Source organism: Gavia stellata, chromosome 26 (genome assembly GCF_030936135.1).
Source record: "Gavia stellata isolate bGavSte3 chromosome 26, bGavSte3.hap2, whole genome shotgun sequence".
Classification (NCBI taxonomy): Eukaryota; Metazoa; Chordata; class Aves; order Gaviiformes; family Gaviidae; genus Gavia; species Gavia stellata.
In genome coordinates, this window is record NC_082619.1 from 2,443,777 (window position 1) to 2,464,957 (window position 21,181).

Sequence of the window (21,181 nt, forward strand, 5' to 3'; positions counted from 1 at the left end):
AAGACATAAAGAGGATGTCCTTTATCTCCATTTACATTATATAAAGTAAAGATTTTGCACTTACCTATTTATGTGTCTGCATAGGACAGCATTTACTAGAATATACCTCATTGTCAGACAGGTTTGCATGTCTGAAACTGCTTTAGCAGTCCAATGAGTAAGTCCTTCTCTTGGATCAGCTCCTTCAGAAACATCTTCTAAGAACCTTTAAAGAGGTTACCCACTCTGTCCATCTTGGGGATAAATTATCTGAGTCCTTGCTTTTTTTGTGTGAACTCAGTTGAGCCTTTTCAGATCTACTAGATAATTTCCAAAATGCAGCCCTCTCTGCCTTTCCGGATGTGCACATCTGACTTGACCGCCAACTCTTTATTTAAGCAGTTCCAATTTAAGTAGATCCAGCTGCTATTTGATGTGGTGATTAACTGCAAAATTCATCCACTTTTTTTTTTATAAGTAATGCAGGCCTCTGCCCATCAGCTCTGTTCTTACTTGGAAATAACAGCCATTAGGCTAAGACTGGTTGGTTTGTTTTTCTTAAATCTCCTAAACCAGCCATAGCATAAAGCCTAGCATATGTGTTTCCCTTTTGTGTTGTCCAGCAGTTAAGTCTATACACATTCTGCCTACATGTTGTGTTCTTCTTCAGTTAATGTGGAAAATAGTGTTGTGACAATGTGAGGTCTTAGAAGAGGGGAAAAGGTGATTTCAGTTTAAAATTAACTTGATCTCACTTGCACTCTCATGCCCGCATGCTCACAAGCACCAAGGTGTGTGTATCTGTGTGATCTGGTCAGGATTCCTTGCAATGATGGAGGTGGAATATAGGGGTGATGCCCATGGCATCCTACTTATGTCTCCTGGGTTCTTAAGATTGGTGGACAGATGCTGGTTTTGGATGTACCTTTTGACCCCTTTGGAGCTGAGACGGATCAGTCTCTCGATCTGCCTCAGTCCGCTACCCCCCACTTATTCTGTGAGCAGTCAGGATTAACTCACCATGTGCTGGGATCTGAGTGTCCTGTTAATCTAGATGCCACCTACACCGTCTGTTCTTAAAGCCCTTCTCCCACACTTTGTTCCTTTCAGTGCTTTCACACCTGGATATTCCCATTCATTCTCCATTCGCATCAGCCTTCATGTTTATGTCACATGCCTCTAGACAGTAGGTAGCAGGAGGGGAATAGTCCCCTCATCTCCTGGAGGCTGAGTTGAGAAGGGGCAAAGGAGAAGAACTGAATCTAAAAAGTGTGTGGTCCCTATGAAAAAGGAATAGTTCATCAGGAGATAAAACCTCCAAAGTCTTTCTCATGGCCTGAGACAGTGCTTTCCCTGGCTTGCGTACTGCTCTTCGAGCTCTGCTCTGTTGGTTGCATTTGCCACCTCACAAGGGCTAGATGAAGGTATGCTCAGCAGTAGGCATGAACTAAACTTGTCCTTGTTTGTGCTGCAGGATGTTGGGCCTGTCCAGAACAGGTGCTGGTGAAGCATTTATTTCGATGCTTGCTTTTCTGGGCCTGATGTTTTGCTGTGGGAGAAAGTCTGCCTCTTGGGAGGAGCTGTAGGAAGGAAACTAGCTTGTATTTGCATGCAAACAGTCCTGCACTGGCTGTTGCTGTAAAGCAGATGACTCCTGTCAGTGCTATGATGTTTGGCTCCAAGTGTCACAATTCCCTGACGTGTGAGCAAAGTGCAAAGCAGCATGGCTGTTGTGTGCAGGCTTTGCATGTAGCTCGTGGAGGGCTTGACACAAACTGGGAAGAAGCATGGTGGTGATGTGGAGCATTGCTTTGGGCAGCCCAGGACTGGGCAATGCTGTTTCTCTGAGGACTATGCTGGGCTCTGCAGCTTGTCTGTTTTGGATAATCCTGAGTTAGTATGTCAGCAAGCAGAGCTGGGGAGGGAGGGAGACAGACTTCATCTTCAGCTGACAAACCTGCATTTACCTTATATCAGGAAATTGGCCAACTCTGTTTTGCAGCTGGGCAGGTGCGTCCTTCCAGTGCCCAAGTCAGTATAGCTCCAGGTAAATCCATGCAGCTTTGTTGCTGTTTGGTGCTGTTTACCTATCCAAGTATACAAATCTGCCTGTACTTGGAGGAACAATGTCTGGATTAGGCTGAAGCCTTGCAAGACTAAAGCTTCCAGCTGTTGACTGTATCACTGTTAGAGCTTTTCTGGCCATATGTCTGCACTCTGGTCTGCAGAAGTCCTTCTTGCTCTGTATGTGCAGAAGATCAGGTTTCTGTAGTGCATGTGTGGGTGGGGGTTTGTGTCTTTTTGAGCTGTCATTGAGAGTATTAGCTCTCGGGCTATCTGCTCTCCTAGACACCCACCCTTTCCCTCTTTCTAATGCACTAGTTCTTTCATGGGCTTTCTCTACACTATCTTCAACTAATCTCTACCTGCACCCCCTCGCCCCACCCTTTGCTTTGCTTTATACCAAAAGGACTTGGGGATGAAGCTTTTCAAGGCTTATCCTGAATGTGTTTAGGACTCTGGTGAGAGGTGAACAGAGGCTGAAGCTCATGCCCATAGAGATGTTATGCACCGAATTCAGAGACAGTTTTAAAGCTATACTCGGATTGTAAAAGCCTAATCAGCAGAAGAGATGTGTATGCATTCTGCTTTCACCCCATGCATAAACTGTCCTGATAGTTGGCCGCTACCTCGTGTGTATTGTGTTCCTGTGACAGCCTTGCTGCTGATCCATCTGCCCGAGACTTAAATGAGCACTGTCAGCCAGATAACACTGAAAAGGAAAGCTCTGCTGGCCTGAGGCCCAGCAGAGAAATGCTGTGCTCTGCAACTCCGCAAGGGATTTAAAGGTTCTGACCTAGTCTGTAAGTCAGAACTTATCCCAGTGAGGGGGAGGGCTTTCTCCTATCTCCACTGGGATAAGGAGGGCTTAGCCTTTGCATTCTGGGGGAGGGGAGTGTCTTCCAGACAGCTTGTAAGGTCAGTTGAGGTAACCTGTTAAGGTATGACCTACTCTGGTTTTGCTTTGAGTGCTAGCGGTGAAAGACTGTATCTGTATGGGAAAGTACATGTGCATTCTTTTTTCCTGTCCTGTATGTAGCCTGTTTGTGGTGCTGTTGGGGAAGGAGTGACTAACAGTCCCTGTCTGTGTGCAGCTTGAGTCATCCTGTGATCTCTGGTTAAGTGGAGCATGCAGGCAGATACGGTGCTTCAGCCTTCTTGCTTGGGTTGTTGCCCAAGACTGTATCAGGAGTTCTAGGAGTCGGCAGAGGAGCAGGGTATGTGGGAAAGCAGCCATGAGAGATATGTTGCATGTGTTGAGCTTGGTGTAGAGTTAAGGTGCAGCATTACTGCTGTCCTGTCTGGGTGCGTAGTCTAAAGGCTTCTTGGCGCTTCTTATTCATGGGAATATGGATGATCAGTCAGTTGGTCAGTACTGTTACAAACCAAGCTACTAATTCTGTTGCAAAGTGTTTTGTGTCCCAGTGTGTCATGCTAACTGCTCAGCTGCAGCTGTTCATAGCCAGTTCTAGCTGCAGTCACTACACAAATGCAATAGGGACAGCAGTTTCAGTGTGGGAGGATAGGTGAATCTGCGGGGTACTACACTAATTGTTGCTCAACATCTTTGAGCATCACGCTTTGCATCACACTTTTCTTCCTGTTGAAGGGTTTCTTCAATAAACCCTGAGGGTCACAAGAGTGTTGCTAGTGATGTTGAGAAAAGAGCTATTGAGATTCCCCCCCCCAACATGTATACACACATCATGACCTTCTGTGTCACCTAACTGATCTTGCAGTCCTATGGAAGGACTGTAATATTTTCGTTATGTTAGTTATCTTCCGGTTTCTGATGCTCCTTCTGTGAAGAGCGTGGTATTTTGCTTTTCCACAGAGCCCCTTCTGGAGTTGCACATTCTTCTCTGTGAATGTAAACTTTCTGCCTAAATTACCAGAGAACAGATATGGTTCACTTTCAGTTTTCACCCTCAACAGGACTGTGGTGTAATGTGCCAAGCAACAGAGTAAGATGAATTTTTCACTGCTGTTGCTTATAGTTCTAGAGGAAAGAAGCCTCTCTTCTAAGAGGAAAGTCCTAGATTGTCTTAGGCTAAGTCAAAGTTAAGCCTATTACACCCCAGATCAGGGTAAAAGGTTTTAAGGAAAGTAGTTAACAGGATGCAGTTCATGACTATCTATGTCTTGTTCTGTTCTTGGGAGTGGGGTTTTTTTTCCTCAGGAGGTCTCTTACAGGCCAATTCAAACTTGCTGTCATAGCAGAGAAGGGGGAGAGCAGAGAACATGGGTAATCTTACTGTTTCTGATTCCACAGAAGAAAAATTTTCCCCAGCTTTGCCTACTCTTTCTTGATCTATCATCTTAAGTAATTTTGAATGAGTCTTCTATTAATGAAGGTGGAAAGTACTGTAACAATCATGTGGCATGATGGTTTCCAGTTTCTACAAAAGACTGCGGTGTCCTGCGCAGTACCTCGATTCTTTGGTCTGCCTTAAACTCTCTATTTCTGCAGTCCACATACATACACACAGGCTCTTGGCAGTTGGTGGCATAACTAGCTCAGTAGAACCTAGTTGTAGTTTACTGTTGCATGAGTACCTTTCCAAAACTCTCTTAATTTAGGAACAGTCAGTAAAATCCCTATGTGGTACTGACACCTATTTCCAACCAATACAGTCCTGTACACCTATGGAAATACAGCCATTGTAAGTGATACTGCATGGTATAACCATATCAATAGCATTAGATTGTACTAATCCAATTGGGTTTTTATGAAGAATTAAATCAGTGGGAAGTAAGTAACTTAAACCTGCTCTCAGTTCCCTAACAACTGCTTCTATGCTATCCAGAATGGCTGTAACAGGGACCTAGCCTATCTCTTTTTTTTTTTTTTTTAAAGCAAACTTTTTCTCTACAGAGACAGGAGATTCAATTTAAAGCATTTAGGACAGTGTTTTTACTTGGCTGTTTCTTTTAGTGAGAAATTGAAGAGCTTTGTTTTTCTAAGCAAAGAGTTGATTTAATTTTTTGAGGTTCCCCCATCCTGTCCCAAACCACTTTGCACTGCAGAGCTGCTAAAACAAATATTGTAGAGGATGTACAGAGAAGGAATGTTTTTATAGGTAAGGATAATGTGGAAAATTAGAAAAGCAGGTAAGCAGATCTTTCTTGTAGACACGATCTTTTTTTTAATTGCACTTGATGTAACAGGAGACAGATGAAAAATCTAACCTCAAGAAGTTTCACAGTAACTTTGGAGTCTCAGGGAAACTGTTCCGCTATAATGTCTAAAAGAAAAATCTCATTTATTTATGTGAGGTAATAAGTCTGATCCCAAGCAGCTCTCTTTGTAAGTGCTTCTTCTAGTCAAATCCACTGAGAAGTACCAGTCTGGAGCATGGGATGACATGGTGGCATGCTGTGGTTATGTTACTAGGGAAATTATGATAGATTCCCTCTGGCAGTACCCAAACTCCCATCCCCTTCACACAGTGTTGCTAGGGTTTAGCATTATATGATCAGCATTAACTGCCTTTTGGATCACCTGTTGGATAGTGTATACTGATTAATATGGAAAAATGTCAAAACAGATAGTAGTTTTGAGAATAACTTTCCTCTTTCAAAGTCAAGGCGATACACCACTGACAGATGACCTTGCCTGTGTTGGAGGCATGCTCCTGAAGCGTTTTGCACGCCATGGCATAGCAGGCAGTAAAGAAATACAGCTTTTTTTTTGTTGAAGCTTTGTCCATTCATATTTGCCTTCAAAAGTCAGTGGTATCAACTACCCCAAGTATGTCAAAATGATAGGAAGCAAACTTCAGTCTAGAAAATCCAACCTTTGCAGTAGATGTTCATTTTCTTTTCTTGTCATTTGTAGCTTGGTGCCTTGGAGACAAAATAAGCTCAATATAATCCATGAAGAGGCTGCTAAGAACACAAGAGTGGCAGGGGCTACTTTAGCTCACCAGATATTTAAAAATGAAATGCACATATTCTTTATTTTGTATTAATACACTGTAATTGCTTTACAGAGTCCAGCATATCAGTTGCATGTAAATACTACAGATGAACTTGCCAAACTGGAGCTCACAAAACTAGTGCATTTATCCCAAAGCAGAGACTAAACCCTCTAACTCCTTAAAAAAATACATTAAAGAACGTACCACACACACACATATTGCACTTTTCTCCATATGAAATTTCTACCCCATATACATCACACCAAAGTCTCTTCAAAGGAGTCTGTAATACAAGATAATAAAGCTAATAATTACTCTAACAGTAGTGTACACAGTTCTCTAATGTTAGACATAACAGATTTGAACAAAAAAGCCACTTCAAAGTAGTATGAAGTGGTGCCCAATGGATACTCTGCCATATTAGAAGGCATTAGAAGCCTTTTATTCTAATTGGCTTAAAGGAAATTACATGAAATGTTAAATAAGCTTTTGGTTGAGGGGAAAAGTCAGTCTAAACTACATTAAAAAAACACTGTAGCTTCCCCCTTACCAGCACTGCGAAGCTCAAATGAGCTTAGACTAGTTGGCACATCCTGATAAATGAATCGCAGAACTCAAGAACAGAATTATTTTTATCATAGAGTCCTGAAATGCACAGTATCTTGGAGTTGGATGGGGAAAGAAGTGGTTATAGATACGGCAGTGACCCAGCTCCTGGAGCAGAACTGGGCCTGTCTCCGTAGGTGTTGTGTGTCCTATTAGCAGTTTTCACTGCATAGTTCCTTGAGTGCTTGGTCAGATATTAAAATTTGAGAAAGTGTTTATTATGTTGTGGGGTAGGGAAGAAGGAATGAAAGGACAGGACTCTGTTGCCTCTTTTTTTTTTTTTTTTTTTGCAGTAGTGAAATGTCTGGTCTGCAGTATTTGTCAAGCCGTTTCCCTTCCCTTTGTTAGTCACTTCCAGGTGTCATAGGGGTTTCTGTGTTCCATAGCTATTTACTGTTAGATGCGTTTCCTTTTGAAGGGAAACCACAGAATAAAAACCTTTTCTATCATCTCAGCTATTTAAAGTAGAGCTTTCTAGCCCTCTTTATCTTGCATCACCTAAGTAGTATATGGATGTGATCCCTGTTCGTTAAACTCCTTTGCTGATGCCTTGAGAATCACTGTGATATCAGAGGTAGAAGCTGAGCACTTACGATTGAGTCCAGCTGCACAACTGGACCAGTATCACAGCAGGCTACATAGCAACAGGAGTTTCCTCTCTAATTGTAGCATACAGGAAGAAGGTGCCCTGTGTCAGTTGTTAAACCCTTCCCTCCTTCACACAACCTACGATGCAGTGACTAAAGTCCTACTATTCCACAATTAAATGTGGTCTTATTGCTGTAAATGCTGGCTGATTATCCACCTTTCTAGTGAAGGAAAAGGGAGCAGCTTTGAGAACTCCTTTTTGTAGCTTGGTAGGATCTGTGATTTGACAAATACAGAAGAACCAACATACTTGAAGTATTTTTGTTTGTTTGTTTCTTCCTTCTACTACCTGTTCAACCCATTCCATTTTTAAGTGACCACATGCCCTGAATACCCAAATTTTGAGTTTGGTAACTACACCCTCGTCATTTGCAGTATCAAAGACCTTAGCTGACCCAACTTTCCAGCAAACAGCAGTGTTTTCTACATATGTGATCAGCACAGTTTCTCTGCCATTCTTTGTGCTTTAATGAATCTGCAATTGTGCTTAATGTTTGCTTGGAAAAGGGCTGAACTGTCTAGCTGTGAGCCTCATTTGTCTATCATCCTGTAACGTCCCATAATACTTAAAGGCTAGAAACAAAACCCAAACTACAGATCTAAACTTTCTGCAGATTCCTAAACAATCCTCCTATGACTTGCATTTCATGACTGAAAGTTCTGGAGACACAATTGCTTGTTGAGTTTAGTATTTCTTGAAATGGTTGATACATCAACAGTTCGTGATGCTAAATATTGCTGTAATACTTTCAATGTTATATATACACGAGCAATCAAAACACTAAGAAAGTTAAACATTATGTTCCACATGGTGGAACATGTGCTCTGAAGGGACTTTGGCTATAGCAAGGATATAAATGGGGTATTGTCTACTTTCTTCAGAAAAAAGCATATAGGCTGATAAAGAACTGAAAAAGGCACAGCACTATCACTTCACAGGGGTTTTTTTTAAGCTCATTGTTTTTATCCTTAAGTTCTAAAACCCTAAATAATTGTCCAAATATACAAAGCTCAATAAACCACCAGCAACACATACTGCAAATTCAAAACACAGTTTGTTTGCTTGTTTTTAAAATGCAACAGAAGGACAGATGGATCCTTTCCCGTGATTGGAACTTCTCCAAGACAGAGCCCTCCACAAAGGCCTGCCTGCAAAAAGGGTTGATTTCAAAAGCCACTGAGGTGGATCTTTTTTGAATGCCATTGGCTGCAGCTCTTGATTTTTCTCATGGTACTTCTTAACTTCTATCTCTGTTAGCTAATCCTTTATCGTTTAGTATTCTGATCCCCACCCAGAGGTCTCTACAAACCACTGTCAGTTCCAGGTATCGTTTGACTAAGTCAAGATGTCACTTAGAAGAGATACAGAAGCTTCCCTTAGTGGACAGTTAAGAGTTCCTTGGCAGGCTTGGGAAATACTGCTTACTTGCTAGCAGGAGGACGTGGAGGCTGCCTGAGATGCCTAGTGATCTCGGAGACTTACCATGGAGCAGTTCCAGATCAGTAGCTTAACCAGCAACTGGATGCCAAAGTGCAACTTTCCTTTAATTCCACCTCACGCTACTCTTTCAGGAGTATTACAGTTGCCATCAGCGCAGACCCAAATCTACCCTGAATCTCAGTGAAAACTATTGCTTTTATTGCCAAGAAGTACAATACAATGTGCACTCATTCCCATTTCTCCAAGTGAATGTTAGATGAATGCTGACGAACTCCCCAATTTTTTTAGAAGGGGCTATTTCCTTCCTCTAAAATGCACTTTTTTTGCCGCCTCCTATGCAAACTAGTTCTTTCTGGGATGAAACTGCACTATCTGTTCTCTAGCCCCTGCCAGCAGCAAGAGGAGCCAGCGGCCAAACACTTCTTGCTTCCTCCTGCTTTTTTTCCAGTCAGGGGGATTTTTAGTTCCCCTGTTAATTCAAGGGTTGAAAAATTACCATCAACTTTGGGGTAGGAACAAAAACCAAAAATTCACATGCTTTCTCCATTTGTCCTGTCTTCCACTCTCATGTTAGTCACTCCATGGTATTAATTCACCAGGACATAGCCACTGTGCTGGGGATCTACAGTCTCCATCATTTCACAATCAAAGAGTCCAGGCAATTCCGAGAGGGTTAATGCATCATAGTTTGACTGGGACTCAGGAGATGCTGAGCTGCTCTGGCTGTCAGGCAATGCTACACTGCTCTGTTGTGCTGGGTCCATAGGATACTGGCACTGGTCTGGGTAGTCTGGCTCAGAAGAGGTGACAACAGGCAATTCACAAGTCTGATATGAATACTGTAAGGACTGTGGGGGCTGCTGCACCTGAACTGGTGATGACAACCGCGATGAGCTGGTGATCTGGGAGGGTGGCAGTGGATCCAGCTGTACCTTCTGGTATTGACTGAGGAAGGGGTCGTATTGCATTTGTTCTGAGGAAGGCTCCATCACAGGGCTTAGAGGCTGCTGCAAGCTGAACTGGGTTGATTGCTGCTGCTGTTGTTGCTCCTCCTGGCAGGAAAGTGGCAGTTGACTTGACCTTGGGTATGAGCTCTCAGCTATTTGCATCTGGTTAAAATAGGCCTGCAGCTGGGACTGCTTCTGGAGAAAGAGTCGCTTCTGATGCAGCCTGAATCAAGGACATAAACAGCAATTATTTTCGCCTTTTGAAGTGTTAAGGCACTAGCATGAGTCCTGCATGCTAGTCACTCTAACAGTTCCAGCAGGGAGTGAAGTACAGGAAAATTCCTGGGCAATCTTGTTTACTAAATTTTACAGCAGAAGAGAATCTTCACATTTCAGCAAATGTGCAGAGGCTGAGTTTGTAGACCTCCCTTTGATAACCTTTTTAATCGCCTAGTGGATTTTTCCTGTGCAATTAAGTTAGCCCCGTGCATTGCTTAATTTTGTTTGCTAAGAATAAGATGCATTGTATTTTAAGCCTGCTGTTCACTGCCTTGTGGAACTTGGGAGCTGAAGACTTGAGTATTGCTGGCTACTAATGGAAATGAACAGTGTCTCCTACCCCACCCCCCCCATTCTTTTTCTCTGAACTGCACTGCTCCCTATGAACTTTTATAAAACTCCATGGTTTCTGACTGTTTACAAACAGTACGAATTTACAACACAATGCAAGGTTATAGCTGCCTTTGACAAATTCCTGTCATATGACAAAGTGGATGTCTCCTGTCAGCCAATTCCCAAAGCATGGAGAAGTAGGAAACCTACTACTGACGCAAGCCGACAGTGTTCGGAAAATGAATCTATTGCTTCCCAGCTTATTTCTCTGTGCAGACCTCCTGTTCTTCAAGTACACCAAGCTGCTCTCAATACTGTTAGTTAAGTTCTTGTTTAGGATTAATCAACTCTGCAGTTGTCAGGAGTGGCCATAAGCTAAAAAGTAATTACAGATTGCATGCTTTCTTCAAATCGGGTAGTATTTTTATACCTCTGTTCCTCAGTGTCTTTATTCTAGACAGCACGTAGCTAGGTTGTTACTTTCCTTTCTTTGTGATTCTTCTGCAAAACTCAGGAATAGTATTTATCTTGCTTAAGATAGTTACTAACTTGTTTGATGATTACCAAATGATGAGCTCATAAAGAGCTTACAGCCCTTTAACTTGGCAAATAAAATCTTGTCTGTTATAATATGTACAACTATAAGGGGACACTTCAAATCTATTCACTCTTTAGTGTAACTTTTTCAGAGGAGTGTCACTTCTAACCTGATCTTATATGACAATAAAAAGTTGATTTACCTTACTGTAAAATTATTGGGTCATGGGAATGAGACAGGAAATACCTAAATGACTGCAGGGCTTCCAAGCAGGCAAAAATACACAATCCATGTTCTGACTTACGATAAATACTGCAATATGTAGGTTATAAACAGTGGGTGGTTGGGAGAATGAGGGTGAAATGAAGTACAACAATGTAAGCTGTAGGGTAGCTTCCTCTGATGCTTCTATACATGCATTAGTACTAAATGAAGCATGCAGGTGTTTGCAGTTTACCTGCACCCTAGTAGTGCTGGCTGATAAAGCGCTCATAGCCCAGAAATTTGTAAACACTTGGCAGGACTGTTGTCTCCCTTTTAAAAGAAGGGCTGTGTCCTTACAAATTCTAAAAGTGAAGCTTTCCTTTTGCAAAGAATTTCTAAAGGGACAAAGATTGTTCCAGTTCTTTTATTTCTCCTGAGAGTAAGAGTAAATAACTTATTGCATAGTTTGGAAGCTTCTTACCTATGCTCCTGTAACTGCTGTTCCAGACTCCGGGGCAATTCTTTGCAGTATAGCTGGCAAGTATTCTGAGCTTTTGATAGTAGAGTGGGTTTCTGCAAGAAAAGCAGTGCTGTTTTAAATTGCATTTGATTTAATGCATTAGTCCAGAAAGCAAGTGAAAGAAGATTGTCTACCCTTATGACAGTGTAACTGCCCAGCTCCATTTTCAGAAGCTGTCAATAGAGCTACTATCTAAAACCACAGCCACTACTGCTTATTAGCGTCTAACCCTTAGGCAAAGAGTATCTTTGCATGATAGACTGTACCATAAAAATCCACAGAAAGACTTCTTCCCAAGTGAAACAGAAGCTGCAAGCTGGAAAAATATTTTAATTAATTAAAGCTATATGAAAATTGGTTTAAAAACAAAAGGGGGGAGGGGGGCCAGGGGGGAGAAACTGTAAGCCCCAGGGGGTCAGAAGTGGTTCCTCAGACACTGATGCATACCCTTTATGTGGTGCAAGACAGATAATAGGTATTCACTAGCAGTTAACTTCAAATTGCTTTGGTAACACTATACAGTAACAGACTGAGTAGGAAAACAGCAGTAATATACTATACTTTTTGCGTAATTAGGCTAAGTGTCTGACAAAAGAAAAATACAGCATAATTTCAAATTCAGCTGTTCTCTGCTAATTTAGCCTTTGACTGATTTTCCTGAGTAGTAAGATCTAAAAGGCTAGTCTGCTGTGTAGTACAGCAGCTGGTTTCATTTGGTGGAGGGGGGTACGGTACCTGGAGCCTGTGTTGTAAGTACTGTGTTTCTAAGCTCTGCCGTCTGGATAATAATGGGGGATGTGCACCATTAGGGAAAGCAGATGCAGCTTCCTGCTGCTGCTGAGATGCTTCCTCCTGCAGAGAGAAGAGGAACAAGTTTCATCCCCAGAAAAGGCTCTTCTGCCTCAACCCGTTCTTTAAGGATTTCCCATAACAGAGGTTTCATAGTTGCCATATGGACTGGTCTCCGGTGTTACTCACTGCTTTCCCTGCATGGTGATGAGCCTAAATTACAAAGCTTTGAACTATCTGTGCTGCAAAATGGCAAGAGCTTACATCTGTAACTAAAATGATATTATATATAATGTTTTTTCTGACTTGCCCTCTGAAATAGTAAATGTACAGGGTTAGAAAACTGTCTAAACTCTGAACGTGCTTTCATGCAGAGCTCATTTCATAGCTTCAAAAGGGAAGGCAAAAAGCTTTCAGTGGTGGTGGAGAGGATACACATGGAGTAGGCATCTCTAGCAACCTGCCGAGTGCTGACATGGGAGGGGAGTGAATTGTCATGAGAATACCATGAGCGCTGTAGCGTGTTTACATCAAGTGAGAGATTCTTGCGAAAACATTACAACTTTGTGATTGTCAGAACAGTTTTCCAGCAGTCGGAAAGTAACAGCTGGCACTTTAAGAATAGCAGGCTTCATCTGGAACAGCAGGTGCTTACAGTGCCTGTGTACTTCTTACCCATTTTATTCCTGGGGTTTAACAGAAGCTTATTATTCCTGTTTGCTGTGACCTGTTCCATTTGAAACAAGTAACTAGGGAGCTGGTAGAAGCTACTCAGCATTTCACTATGCTAATCAAGCTAACTGTTATCACTCAGCTTTTGCACTTCTTACAATTATACCAGACAAACTCCAACAGGGAAAGATGTTATTGGGCTTTGTTAAATCTAGACCATCCTTCAGATTAAAAGCAATAATAAAATGTTGGATTCAGCAAGCTAACAAGGCCATCTCACTGCCACCACAAGGATGGTAAAGGCTAGCCTGCAAATGCCCATTCTCTATTCTGTGGAAGAGGGAACTTTATCTGTAAATTAGCTCTTCTCAGATCTCCAGAACACCTTATCCTCTCCTTATCTGTCCCAAAGCATTAACACATGAAAGATGCAGCTTCATTTCTGGTTTAAGTACCTGCGGAGGACTATTAACGAGGTCCTGCAACTGGGTGGCAGTTGATGTCAGAGATGGTTCTTCTTCTGATCCCATCTGTTCATACAGCAACTGGACTTTGTTCAGTTCCAGGATTCCTTTGGTTCGTGCCAGATTCTGGAGGTGCTGTCTAAATGCTACAATTCCTGGAGAAGAGTTGAGCAAACCCTTGTCAGAAAAATCAGTTAATTCATATCTGGTTAGCACAGCAAACGGGAGATAAGCTGAGTAATAACCAAATCACAAGGTGGCCTGGTGCTTCTATGTATGGAGTACATTTACTACCGTGTCTAGGTATAATGTGTCATGACAATGTTTATAATTACCTTGTGTGAGGGATGTGTCAGAAGCTCTGCGCCCCTCTCGGAAACTGACAGGGGAGCGGTTGTGGGTCTCTCGCTTTTGGGAGGTGAGTGCTTGCATGGCTGGATTGGCAGGTCTCAGACCTATGAAAGGTGGTGTCATTCGGGGTGCTTGCTGGTTAGTTAGCACCATTTCTTTTAAGGAAGGGGTGTCTTCCAGGAATTTAATATCTCTCTGAATGGATCCCATGTCATACTCTGAATCAATACTGCCCAGAGATGAATTTTCATCCAATGAGTAGACCTTCCCTGTGACAAAAAACAAAAGCCAGAATAAAAGGAAAGCGCAGCAGTAATTTAGCAAAGCAAAGGAAGTATCACAGGCTCAAGCTATTCCTGCCAACAGTGACTGTCTTAGAGAAAACAAAACAAAAAATCAAGTTTTGTAAAGTAATTGTAATTTAACACTTGCAGTACCAGAATGGGAATTTGCTTCTGGTTTTTACACTATCACAGCGATAAGACGCTATGCAGATGATGTTCACTGGCTCGTTTGGAGAGCATTTAGTGTGGGTGGGTTTGTGTGTGTTTGGTTTTTTTGTTTGTTTCCCACCTGCGTAGATAATCCTGACACGACTGTAGCCTGAGCTGAAAGGCTTGATCATCTTCCTGGTTTTGGAATATCTGAGAATCCAGAGCTTTTTGTTTCCCCACTGTCCTCCTCTGCCAGCACATCTTTAGGGGGATGAATGATTTAGGCACATCTAGTTATGTGAAAAAGAACAAGCCAACTTGCCAGACTTCACCAGTTGCTATTGGGGCTGCTTTGTTGGGTTTTTTTTCCCCTTTGGCCTTTATAGCAAATGCTAAGTAACAAATGCAAGAAACTCTGTCTTGTGCCTGTTGCTCTTAAAAACCTAGTGTTTTTTATCCTGGGCTTACTAGATTGAGTGTTGAGAGGTGGAAATGAGCTTTGAGATGTCTGTGTTAACTTCTGTACCTGTGCCTGGCATCATCACCAGCTGATTGGTAACTTCTGCCAGAGTGTGACGTCGCTTCCCACAGCGAGCTGCCTGGAGGGCCGCAAATGCCTGTGCAGGGTCATCTTCTGACTCTCCCTCTGTCTCTATTCCTTCATCAATAGAAGTTTCCATCATGCTGGTAGGCAGCGATTGGCATCCTTTCCTAATCACCATGGGAGGTACAGGATCTAGCAGGCAGCCATTTACCTAAATGGCACAAGGAGAAGATGGGCAGCTTTCAATTATGTGCACAGAGTGTCACCCCAAAGTGCAAGAAATTTCTGCATATCATGTAGACTGAAGGCAGCCTGGACATTTAAAATGCGTGAACCCACCTATAACCTACTGAGGTAAGTAAGACTTGTTACAAATTGTACATGACAAACAAATCCCTCCAGGTAGGATCACCACTGACATTCTCTTAGTACTCAACTCCCTAAATCTAAATACTCTTATTTCTACAGTACTATGTTTTCCAGGGCGGCTTTTTTTTTTTTAAGAGTTATTAAAAACCTTTGCCAGATTAGTCACAAATATAAACTATTTATGGAATGTAAAATATTATTGTTTCCCCTTACTATACCTACCGTGCTCATTTATCATGCTCAGATAAGACTATGAAAAAATAGTCTTGTTTAATTCTGCAGCATTCTTGCAGAGCTGCAGAGATGTGTTCAAGAATAATATAATAAATGCACCCTTTCCAGCAAAAGTCCATTTGATTCATAGTGCTCCTCTGCAAATAAAGGTTACCTAGAGAGGCTATGGAATCCCCCCTTCTTGGATTCACTCAACTTGATAAAGCTCTGAGCAACCTCATCTAGCTTTGAAGTTAGACCTGCTTTTAGCAGGAGGTTGGACTAGAGGGCCTTTAGAGGTACCTTTCCCACCTAAAATACTCCTAGGATTTTAATTCTGTTTTTATTCTCCAACTCAGTTTGTCCTGAATCCTTTTGTACCTTAACTAATTCTTTGTCGTATGTAAGTAGTTGGGTTTTGAGGACCATGGCCTGCATGTCATGCAGTTTTGGGGTGGGTATTCTGTTCTGTAATACCTTAGAAGCTCTAATTAGTGTCCTGTTGCACAAGTCACTCCTACCATTTTGGTAGGATCAGGTTGGGTAAAATATGGATGAAAAAACACATTAATTTAACATAAGACCTGGTACTGCTACAGGTGATTTTATGTAAAACTCTCGATGAACCATTCCTGAATTTTCTTCAAAGTTCTCCGGTATTTTGAAAACAAGTGTGTTTGGAAAAGAAGCTTCACTGCATTAACAGTAGCTGCTAACAAATGGTCTTGCAAGCAGACTATATGGTAGTACTCTAGGAAAATATTTAAAGCAGTATCAAGAAATAGCTATAAATATTTTGAGCATCAATAAAATGATGATGCTTGCACAGGAAAATTCTGGACCTGCTGCCTCTATTTTAATTTAATGGATTATATCTTTAAGCTTAACTTCTTGCACACCTTACTTTCCATTTGTGACTTTCCCATTTGAATGCCTTCTACTGATCTGGCAGCAAAAGCACTGGAAAGAGTATTTAGTGAACTGCTGGAAAGGAAAAAGAGAACCAATACCATGTGGGCAGTTGGCTCTCTGCGGTTTACTATGGCACATGGATCAGAGCTTGGAAGTCTTTAGCAGACATGTTCTATAATACTTAAGACACCGAATATTCCCAAGGAAATTGTGATTTGAAACCTCACGGTAGTCACCATTTGTCGATCTACTCCGGCCAAACTGCATCTATAAAAGCAAAGGGGGATGCAAAATAAAGTTTGAAATGTTAATTTCCAAATATCTTTGACCTGCTTTTTGCTTTCCCACTGTAAGAGACCACACAAGGAGTTACTTAAAACTGTGATGAGAACCAGAGCCACACTCTTAGTGTTGGTAACTAACCAGTAAGTGAGCAATAAAAGCTTCAAAATGGCAAGCATGAAATCAAACCTCTAGCTGGCACCAGGCAAAATACAATATGCTGAAATTAAATAATGTGATGTGATATGAGAGAGAACAACAAAAATTTTCATGACAATAATAATAAAATTCATAAATGTGATTCTTTTAAGCTATTTCCTCTTCCTCACAAAAGCTCTAGCTGCTAACTCCTGTGGCATTTCACTTATTCTTTGCTACCCTGCAGAGTATTGTCACAGACCTCAAAGTTGCATGGCAAAATGGATCAGACTGTAGCTCCCTTCAAGAGACTTAAGCTGTAACCATACATTTGTAAGGCTGTGGAGCCGTCACATCCTGTTAGTTGAGTTCAGTTAAGTCTGTTGACTGTGGAGGTGTGGAAAGCCTACACGAAGTCTTCCACTCCTGATTACAGGAAACAAAACCCATTAGATGGAGCTGCAATTTTACATGGTCTCCAGTGAAGATTTTACAGGCATTCCTGGTTACAGGAATGGCCTACCTGAGAACTGCTATAACCTATTTGAGATGCTGCAGTTCTAATAGTTTTTGACAGTCAGAAGGTCCTGCTGGCTATTTACCATTCAACAGAAAATTAACAAAAATGTAACTCTTTTGGCTGGCTTATTATGAAATTGGCAGAGATATGGAATTTTAAGTGCATGGTATTTTAATTGCTTTAGCTGGCAGTGGAAGCTTATGGTTAAGGTTCCATCATACCTTCCTGTTCTCATTTGTCTGAATTTTTGGATGAGTAGGTTAGTCTAGATACTCAGCAGTGAACCCTTTGTATTAGAAGCTACACACAAAGAGTCTTCAGGGCTCTTAAAAATGTATTTGAGAAGAAGGAGGAAAAAAACCCCACTTTTGTAGGTTGATTTTTCTTTTACGAATGACAGTGTGGTAAGACTGGAATGTAAGCAAAGAACATTGGAGGCAGATTAGTGATCAAAAAGAGAGACAGCTGTTCAAAGTTACATCTAAGAGATAAGTAGAAAAAGAATCTGGAATACCTAGAACTCTGATGCTCAGAGAATACTTAAATTTAGGAAAACAAGCACAATGTGTTTTGTCCAGCTAGTACAAGAAATGTACAAATCAAGTGTTTAGATACTAAAGGTCTTTGTATTTGACTTGCTGTCTATCCTGAAAGGTTACCCAGGAATGAGAACTTGCTGGAGACCAGAGTTTTGGGCACAGCATATGCCTAAGAATAAGTGCTTGGGAACAGGTTGAGAACACTGGGTCTTTGAGGAAAAGGCTACTGAAAGCAGAGAGAAGCAGCAGAGTTCTCCAGCTCGGCTACCTTCAAGTGTCACAACACAGGAGGCATACTAAGGTCAATGAAGTGACATTAGTTTGGATTAGCAAATGCTCTGGCCCTGACTTCACAGTGCTTTGTACTAGGGTGTTGAACTCTACCCTGTCAGAAGGAACTGGTCTTCAATTAATTATTAAAGAGCTACAGTTACTACCACTAGCTGTGCTTTTACTAGGCAGTAATTCAAAAGGCAACAATCTTTTTTTAGCCTTAATGATTTTTGACAAAACAGTAGGGTGATTTTTAAGCTGTACCTTTGGTGTCTCAACTCTTTCTTCCTCCATAAATGCTGTCTCTCCCTGGCAGTTGGATGGAGGGAATGAAAAGGCTTCCGCTCCTGAAGCTGAGGGAAGACCTGGAGACTGCAACAACCTTGCATTTTGTGAATGCAAGTTAACTGAGGGTACCACAGCTTGTGCCTAAAAGAGATTTTAAGAATTCTAAAACTGGAACAATTTTATGTAGAAAACAACATACAAAGTCACAAATTTAAAAATAAACAATACCTAGCCCATTTGCAAAGCAGAAGGGTAAGATATATTTCCTCATTCTTGATGAATTACATTCCTAGTTTTAGACTTCAAAAAACCACCACCACCCCCAAAACACTCAACCAACCACCAAACCCCAAATGTCATTAAGCTAGCTACTTATTGAAGCTGAGCACTTACTAGCAGTAAAGACAGTATTTGGGACCCTTTACTGCCCCCCAACTTCTGCTATGCTAGAAATCCTTTTTATATTCAGTACAAAACCCCTTAATATTAATCATGAGGCATAGGGCTAGTTTCAATGACTTTCCTAACATGCACTGATGCCTGTAGGAAAGAGCATGAGAAAGAATAGAGCAGGCTGGATCGGAAATAAGGTATTTCAACAGAGGGAGCACTGTTGAAGGGAGAGGTGTGCCTCAGGGAAAGCAAGCATGGCACAATTAGGAAAACAATGGTTTTCACTGTTTCTTAACCTTAATTTCCTGAAGTGCAGTATCCACACAACTTGCCTGTCCAAAAGGAAACAAGCTGCCTTATACAGGAGCCTGTGGTGCCACCATGTGTGAAAACAAATTATCTTGTTACTCAGGATAACTGCAAGATCGCTTGCAGTCCTGAGGAAAAAGTGGTAATATGGCTATAAAGTACAGGAATTTAGTACAGTAAGGAACTACCTTCTAGGAGGTTTTTTCTTCCACCTTGTTATCTGTTTCCACCTGCTTTTAATACATCCTATAATTAATAATCTGCTTTTGAATACTGTGTCTTTCTATCATTAGAACTACTATCTAAGAAAACAGCTGGTTTTAATCTCTGTCAGCCATATTGTTGCTGGACCTATGTTTTCATAGCTGAAGCAATTTGGCTTTCATTTCAACAGAATCCAAACCCAAATAGTGTCTTGCTGCCTCAAGTGAAAAAGGAGCAGCGTAGCTGTGATTTCTCCTGGAAGTGGAGTCTGGGCCCTTGTTCTATACAGCAGCAATACAGTACCTAGGAGGCTCTGAACTTGAGAGAATATTTACTTGAGACCACGATAAATCTGAGTCATCTTAGGCCAAGTCTTTCATGTTTCCAGTAATGCATTAATAGAAATCAAAAGCTGTACAATGTCTGTGTATCTTAATGAAACAAAAGAACATGTAAAAAAAAAATCTGAGAATTATTGGAATAAGACACGATAAACTGTACATGACCTTTCTTTCTGAAGAAAATTACTAGGGAAGCAGCAGACTGAATAGCCTTAGAGCCTGTGCTGAATCAGTCAGTATAATTAGAGAGGATACAAAGTGGACAGCCTTCCGCAATGGAAGGGCTGGCACCAGATATAAGAAGCACCCAGAATTGCTCTTGATAAAATACACGTGAGAGCCTTAAGACTTAAATCAATTAGTCAGTCATCATGTTGGCTCTATGCACATAGAGGTTTTGCAGCCGTGCTGCAAAGTCTCCCATGAAATTGGACTCTTGCTGGGTCACAGGAGGAAAAAGTGGTGCAAATCCTAAAAGAAATGACATTATTTAGGAACAAATCTCTGAGTCTTGAGCCACTGAGAGTCTCGTGACAATGATATTTTTATCGGGTACTTAAGATATCACAATGAATTGGCATCTTAACCTGATAGGTTGGATCCTAATATTTTCTTTTGGGTACCTCTTTACCATTCTTTGCCATGCTTCATTTCATGGGAGACAGAAAGCGCATCTAGAGAACAGCAGGGGAGAAAGTAATTTTATTTTCAACAGGTCCCTTTAGAGTGACTATGTTTATAACACTAAGTAGAGCCTGCATGCTTTTAGCCCCCATGCTAGCACAGCTCTCCATAAATTCAACAGCTCGTTTGTCAATCACATTAAAGATGCTCCAAGTGTTGCACAGTCTCCAGAACATTTTAACCCATGACTTCCCAGCAAAAGGTTTGAAATTCTCAACAATGGAAGTGTTCCAATTAGAAGCACAAGCACAGTACTTTCCCTTTAACGGGGAAATAAACTGGGAGTTAAGGTTAAACCATGCAGATATCCATTAAAGCCAAAACCATTGTTTGCATTTTGGGCTTCAGAATGCAATCAACTTCCTTTTCCCATTTAAAATTTATCCAGTCCCCTCCAAACCTTTTTTTTTTTGGGGGGGGGGGGCGGGGGGGGTTGGGGAATGGGAAGGAGGCATGCCAGACAACTGATTTGTCATCATACAGTTCTGACAGGAGGCAAATCCAAAAATGTCTTTCCAAAATGATGCTGTAAGTTTACATACTATAGAAATCAGAAAATAGCAATGGATTCTAAGTGAATCTATGCAGAAACACCATTTTGAAAGAGAAGAATATCTTGCATAGCCTTAAGCTCACCTCTGCTAGAAATGAGACCTTACCTTAGCTACTGTCTGCTCAGCGATGGTGCTTGGCCGACGCTGACGAGCATCAAGTCTCTGTTCCACGGGGAAGCTACTCCGATGTGATTTGAGTCTTTCCACTAACAAGTAATAGATAGCAGCAAAGTGGTTATAACTCTTGTTCTGCAGAGACTGAAAAAGAGAAGCACAAAAGTGTGGGTGCCACCAAATGTGCATTATCTTTTATGTTCTATGAGACCAGGAAGAAGAAGGAATTGCCATCCGGGGCGGGGGGGGGCGCTATTTAAGAGGCAGTGGGGTAGACAAATGTTGTTCTGAATTGAGAAAGTTTCAAACCAGAGTGCC

General features: G+C 41.5%; 1 protein-coding gene across 1 annotated transcript in view; it reads right to left on the minus strand.

The window, feature by feature from the left end:
- Positions 1–9,107: 9,107 nt before the first annotated feature.
- Positions 9,108–21,181, minus strand: part of SIK2 (salt inducible kinase 2) — a 57,914-nt gene continuing 45,840 nt past the window's right edge. The window contains exons 8-15 of the mRNA XM_059829701.1: positions 20,855–21,007; positions 18,241–18,405; positions 14,713–14,941; positions 13,737–14,021; positions 13,393–13,556; positions 12,212–12,328; positions 11,438–11,529; positions 9,108–9,825 (exon numbers count right to left, since the gene is read on the minus strand). Coding sequence (XP_059685684.1) covers positions 9,243–9,825; positions 11,438–11,529; positions 12,212–12,328; positions 13,393–13,556; positions 13,737–14,021; positions 14,713–14,941; positions 18,241–18,405; positions 20,855–21,007 — 1,788 coding nt within the window. The 3' untranslated portion in view covers positions 9,108–9,242. The remainder of the gene's footprint in view (positions 9,826–11,437; positions 11,530–12,211; positions 12,329–13,392; positions 13,557–13,736; positions 14,022–14,712; positions 14,942–18,240; positions 18,406–20,854; positions 21,008–21,181) is intronic.